This window comes from Aplysia californica, unplaced genomic scaffold (assembly GCF_000002075.1).
Source record: "Aplysia californica isolate F4 #8 unplaced genomic scaffold, AplCal3.0 scaffold00023, whole genome shotgun sequence".
NCBI lineage: Eukaryota > Metazoa > Mollusca > Gastropoda > Aplysiida > Aplysiidae > Aplysia > Aplysia californica.
The window spans coordinates 1,879,070-1,885,945 of record NW_004797293.1 but is presented as its reverse complement, the minus strand read 5'-3'; the positions used below and the strand labels follow the sequence as shown (position 1 = coordinate 1,885,945).

The 6,876-nt window shown below is 35.3% G+C and overlaps 1 protein-coding gene across 1 annotated transcript in view; it reads left to right on the top strand.

Annotated features, from left to right (window-relative positions):
• LOC101847552 (coiled-coil domain-containing protein 151) overlaps nucleotides 1–5,814 on the top strand; it is a gene marked incomplete in the record, with an annotated part of 16,657 nt that extends 10,843 nt beyond the window's left edge. Inside the window, 3 exon segments of the mRNA XM_013088411.2 lie at nucleotides 180–335; nucleotides 2,789–2,876; nucleotides 3,610–5,814. Coding sequence (XP_012943865.1) covers nucleotides 180–335; nucleotides 2,789–2,876; nucleotides 3,610–3,737 — 372 coding nt within the window.
• Between the last annotated feature and the right edge of the window lie 1,062 nt (nucleotides 5,815–6,876).

Below are 6,876 nucleotides of genomic sequence, written 5' to 3'. Positions count from 1 at the left end.
CCCCTCCCCTATCTTTCTCTCGCACTTATTCTCTAACTCTCTCTCTTTCAATAATTCTTGTGACATTTAATGTTTTACTGTTGTAGAATTGTTTAAGAAGGATTTCTTTAGTTCACTTTAATGGTTTGTCCTTCTGCTTCTCAATAATAACAGACATTGTTGCCATATTTTCCTCTCAGAGTAAGGGTCATGTACCAACAGCCCAAATAGCCGCCACGTCGGATGAGTATGTTCTAGACCAGTTGTCCACGTCGGAGGAGAAGCTGCTCAAGCTACTGGAGGAATTGGATGGAAATGATATCAACGAAGTTCTCAAGCAAATGGAGGAGGAAGAGGTGAGTGGGCAAACAAGAACTGACACGTTTTAGAGAATAAGTTATGGTATTTCATTTAATTTGTGTAGCGCAAGTTCCCAATAATAGCAAGCTTTATGTGCTTTATGTTGTATTATTACCCATGCAGACCCAATAGCATTCTGAAACAATATCAAGTTTCTGGACTTCAGTGCTTCCTTCATGATACGTCAGTGGAGTTGCTCTGCTTTCTGGTGTGCGTCAGTCCAGATGCGTTGTGTGTATAAATATGCCGTGAGCCTACATGGTAAACACACAGCAGGGTTAAATAGTGTTACACACGGTGCTTTCTTGACAAATCTGAGTACAGCTTCACAGAGTTCACTAACGTTTCTGTAAGGGAAAGATTTGTGCCTTTTCTACTTAGGGAGAGTTACTGAGAGCTAAGTTCTTACCAGTGCTCTGCTATGCACTCAAATTTATGGGTAATCGCAGAAAGTCTGGAAAGTTGAGAATATTGTACTTTTGATGTTGTCTTGCAGTTCTGAAACATTTGAACAGCAAGACCCGTATAGTCAAAAGGCACATTCAGGAAGGGTTTTTATATAGTAGCTTTAAGTTTCTGTTTTATATATGCTTGCTTCCTTGAGCCTCATGCTCTGCAGTGAGTCAGCATTTTAATTCCTTCAATTGTATATCTTCACAATCCATACAAGAAACTGCACTGTTTCCTTAAATTGTTTTCAACTGTCACCTTTCCTGCCATACATATTCCTGTGACCTTTTCGCATTTTACACTACTTCTGAATTCCTGTTTCTAATTTGGGTTGTTTATTTTGACGGATTTTCATGTGCTTGCTGTTTGTATCTTAACGCATCGGGATTCCTTTGTATACTGGTAAGAACATCAACTCTGTTTTAGGAAATGAAATTCCATCAATGTCTTTTTCGCTTTTTTGGTGTTTGGTTCACTCTGAGAAGGTTCAAGGGAAGATACTGCCTCTTAAATAAATAATAGTGTTGATAGGGGCATTAAACCCATACCATATCACCGTTTTTCAAGGGAAGATATTAGACAAAAGACTGATGGTTGAGAGTCATCTTCTTTGAGTTGCTTTTAAATGTTTCGTGCTTGAGACAAGTTTTCACTGTGAAAGGAAGTCTTTTGACCTTTCTTTGAAATGTAGCAAGATTCACAATCTTTGAATATTGTTTGTTTTGAATGTTGATTGTGGCTTTCGATTCCTTTTTTTCATGAACTTTCACAATCAACTCTTTTAGAATCTCACAAGGAGGACTTTTTTATTTGTATTTAAATATGACATGGATGTATCTGGCTTCTTGCACTTTTAAGCATGCTTAAATATCCACTAAATTTTCATCCATCTCAAAGAGTTTCTATACAGATTCTCATCTTTGACTCTTCTGTCTTTTTTACCTCTCAGATAGGCCTTTATCCCAGAGGTGGTTTTTGTTGAATGAACTGCATCCACTGAAACCTTTTTGTCCCTAAGATTTATGTGTCCAAACCGCTCTTAGCACTTTCACATCTTCAGTGCCGAGAGTGCATCACTCAAATTTAGCCTAACAAAATGTTTCCTACTTAAATATTTTACTTCTTGTTTTTCTTAGACTTAAACAACTTTCGTTGTCTGTGGTGTAGCGGGATTTTGCATGCCGGAGACCTAAGTTCAATTTCTGAGTTGGGAAAAGTTTTTATCGAGTATCTTGGTCTTTTTGCTGAGATGTTATATTCCTCTCAGCATATAGTTTGGCCCTGACACATAGGGGTAAAAGCCTGCCTCCTTAATGATCTATTTTTTTTTCGATGGGGGCGTGAAGACTCCTACATTAAAATTTTAAAAAATAAAATATATGAAAAACCCTAGCTCCTTTTTCAACACACTTGTATTTATCTCGGATCATGAAGGAAATCTGAATTGCATTTGTTGAGAGAACTTTAATGACCTACTCTCTTGCATGGCATTGTCTTTTCCAGGCTTTATTTTTCATCACGTCTTCTAACTTTGAAGCCTTTCTTTTGGATTCTTACCAACTGAACCTTTGTTCACATATGTTGCTTGTTCCTATCACCCGTCGTCTTTCTCTTCATCATTGTTCATTGTTGATTGTCCACTTTGGGAAGTTCCCTCTAGGAAAGTCATTAGTCAAGAAATATTTTTTGGTGTTTTCGATGATTTTTTTCTTCTTTTAAGGCCCCAAATCAGTTTTTCACCTTTTTCTCTTCATTCCAGGAAAAGCAGTCTCTTACTATCTTGTCAGTTCCTTCATCTGTAGCTGGCAACAAAAAATTGCATGCTTTTTTTACTCTTCTTGTTTGTTTCTTGTATGCCTTTTGAAACGTTCCTTTCTCCATCCCCTTACTTTAATTCTTCAATATTAAAATGTTCCTTCTTTAGATTTGATCTGCTTCTTCTTTGTCTTTTTTCTTTCAAGTATTCTTCTATTCATTTCTCCTTTTCTTTCGTTCTCAGTTCCATGCTAGCATAGAAGGAAAGCTACCAGCGTACAACACGAGAGTGAAACTGCCGCAGACTCAGAGAGATTTGGTGTATGGAGATGGTAAGTTAATTTTGATATTAATTTGTTTTCGAGTTAAACAGTCATTGATTAATCATTGTCAATCTTATTCCTGTTTTCCCACAATTTTGTTTTTCTTCATTGTCTTTTACTGTCTCTATGTCTTTGTGACTCTCTTTCTTTTTGTTTTTGGTCTATATTTTTATTTTAGATATGTTAAACTTTCATGCAGCACAAAATTGTTAACCGAAATGGTTATGATCATTTTAACAGTTACTTGGCATTTTTTTAGTGGTTTTGTTATCGGCCTTTGTATATTTCCAAATCCCTTTCAGCCAGCATCTGTTATGTGCATTACACTTAATTGCCATTGTATAAACTATGCATAACTCCATTTGACTTAATTTAATATAAACACTACTCATCCAACAGATTGTGTTTTCTCTCAAAAATGAATTTGTGATCATTTTTCAGAAGAAAAAAAGAAACATGTTAATCAAAACAAATTCCTGTTGTATATGGCCACATATGATTTCATTTTAATTCTTTTTGTTGTATAAACATTTCTTTAACAGCTTTTTGGACTAGTTAAAGGGAATTTATGCATAAAAATTATTCAATGCTTTTACTCTGTAACATTTGGTTTTGAAACTTCTGGCTAAATTTATTTGGTTGGGATTGTTCTGTCTTTCTCTTTGAAACTTTATACCCCACTTTTGGGGTTTATTTTCATAGTTAACTGTTGTGGTAATCTTATTCTTGTTTCTGTTTACAGAAGATGAAGACAGTGGGGAGGATGATGGCGATGTGCCATCTCGCAATGCCATCAAGAAGCAGTCACAGTTTATTGTAGACAGCAAAACTAAACGCAGAGTCCCCAAGAAGAAGAAGAAGATGAAGTAAATATCAATCGAACTCACTATGTTTTAGAAGTAGGTTTTGTCTGGTTTGAGAATATTAAAACTTCAAATTTACAACCCCCCCAAAAAATAAGAAAGGAGATTTTGAACTTTTGTAGAAACTTTGGAAACTCAAAATATGGAGGAGGAAATAAAGTTTTCTTCAAGGTGAGGAGAGCAATATGTAGGCATTCTGTATGAGCACAAGCCTGGTTCTCAGCTTTTATTAAAGAACCTTTACAGTTCTTTTCATTTCGATTACTTTTTTTATTTACCTGGACAGAAAAAGTGATTTGTCAGATGCCTACATGCTTTTTTAAGATAACTTTCTGAATCATGATAGTGTACCGAGACCTTAGTTTCATTTGGCATTTGAATGGTTATAAAAAAATTTGGGTAATAATGAAATTGAAAAAGCAGATGGAAACAGCCACACCAGAATTATGAAAGGAAGTGTTTTACGTTCTGTAAATAAGAGAGACAAGGAGTTGTTCTGATATAAGAGAAATGTTCTGTTTCAATAGATATAGCATTAATTCTTTTTTACTTCTTGTAAGTTGTGGAAATTTTGTATACTTTGAGAATAATTTAATATTTGTATAGAATTAATGTAAAAGTAATATGCTTAAAAAGAGTGGAAAAGAAACCCAGTTTTGATCAAGCGGAGATTGTTTGCATTCAGAGATTTTCTCAAGTGTTGAATGGTTTTGTGCTTGTCATGAAATATCAATTAAAAATGTTCCTTTGGTTCTGTATTTATGTAAATTGATGGAATATGTTTGATTGTCACATTTCTGTGATGGAAAGGCAAGACGGAAAGCCACCAGAACTTGCTAAAGTTTTCACAATACCATACTTAATATTCACATTAAAACGTTAAAAACGGTAAAAGTACATATAATATAGTCAGTCAGCGAGCTGTTTGAATGTGCTAAGCCTAAAAAGACAATTTTTTTTTCAAGAGAGAGGAAAGACTGTATCATAATAATTTACAATCATACCTACATCATGTATTTTTTTAGTGCTTTTAAGAAAAGACATTCCAAGTTTGCATTTTGACAAAATGTTTTTTGAGCACTTACATTTCTTACAAACATTAAGGAAACTGCAAATGATTTTTTCGAATTTAAATGGGGAAGGGCGGGGGGGGGGGGGGGAGCTTAGTAGGCCTACTTCTGAACAGTATATGGACAATACAGATGCTATCAGCTGTCTTTTTTCTACTTTTCAAAGGAGATACCTGAGTAGAGCTTGATAACTGTAAATTTTTTTTTCACATCCTGTAAAGTTTCCCAGTATTTTGACAGCTTATGTCTCTGTTTTTCTTTTTTTGTTGTTGTTCTTGTTAAAATCAGGTATGTTTCTTTATTTCACGTGATAAGTCTTTGCCATTTAATGCCATTTTATACTTTTGAAGCTGTCAGTAAGGGAATGATCATAGCTTAGTATGCTTTGTGAATTTGCTGCTTTGGATGGAAATGAAAATACCACACATACTTTTTAGGACAAGAAGGGACGAATATAGTATTTCCCATGTCATCTTTTCATGAAATTTCTTTTAATGAACTTTTTTAAAATCCATCTGTCACTGTTTTTCTAATAGGTTTCTGAACATTTTAAATAGTCACTTAGCTTTTGACTCTTCCATTTAGAAAAGAAATGTTTTCAAGACACGATATACAATCACGAGAAGCAATATAAGAATATTGTCTAACTTTTAGTCAGTTTTTATTTTTTCTTTACACAATTTTAATGTATTTGTTTGATAGGTTTCAAAACCAAATTTTTGTGTCTTCCGTTTGGCTTTTATTGTCGATATTCTTGTCATGGAGCTTGTAAAGACTTTTCTTGGTGGAACTATAATCAATTTTATTGAATTTTTGATAATAAATGTGTGACTGCTGATTTTGTGAAACTTTGTTTACAATTTTTACACATAGTTTAGAAGGATTTTTGACATCTTTCCTTCTATTCAATATTTGCATGAATATCAAATATGTGTCAACAGCTTGTACACTGGAAAGCAAATTGGTATAGCAGTTATAAGTATGCAATTAATAAAGATCAATAACAGAACTTCAGTTCTTTCCTCGTCTCTGTTCATCATCCGTGGTAATGCATCTTTTTGTAAAGGGACTGATTCTTGTTTAATTAATGCTCTGTGATGTGGAGCCCCTATATGAAAGGAGATCCTGCTAACTTGGGGCAGAAATTTTGGGTGTAAAACTTTGAATGTACATGTAGATGGTTGGTGGGGCTCAGGAGTGGTTTGCTCAAGGACCTTAATTCGACTATGTATAACCTCTCTGGGTTTGCTCCTTCTTTCCTATCAGACATATCGTCCTCTTCTCTCCTTCTTCTTTTGTCTGTATGCAAAACTCTAGTAACACCTTAAATCTTCGGCACTTATATGACCTGTTTGTGTTGCAAGTGACAGGAAAGCTCTAACTCAAACTAAACGAAAGTATTTGAACCCTATGAACCCTATTCTTAAAAATATAAGTTAGAATTGCCTTCATGCATGACCTCATGCCGGCACAATGTGGCCTCGATAAAGAGTGGAGACTACAGGGTATTTATACCCACGGAACAACAATCTCACGATTTTGAGTCCGGCAGTCTAAACTCTTAGACTACCAACTTATCGATTTTGGACCACCAAGGGATCTTTAACATGCGCATCTTGCACTCGGAACCTCTGAGATTTTTTGTCCTTACCTAGAAGGCAAGGTGTTAGATCCTACCTACCAAAAAATCAGGGGTGTGGCTGAAAGACAGCAGTAAGAAGGAGCAAAAGAGTAACAGTAGTAAGGCTGCAGAAAGAGTCAGGAGCCCAGAGGAGGGGGAAGAAAGGGGGCGGCTGAAAGTGGAGACGGGAGCAGACGATGATGATGATGATGATGATGATGATGATGATGATGTTGATGATGATAAGATAAGATAAAGATCATTTCTATAGCCCACCCTCCCGGTACGAATTAGATATGAATTCACCATTTTTGGAATGACAAATAAGATTGACAAACTTGAATTTTTTCAAAGGTGGACATCATCAGAACACAACGCGTGCTTTTATGAGGAAGAAGTCTATCTTGAGTCTCAAACTCAAATTATTCATGACCGTTTTTTTTTTGGGGGGGGGG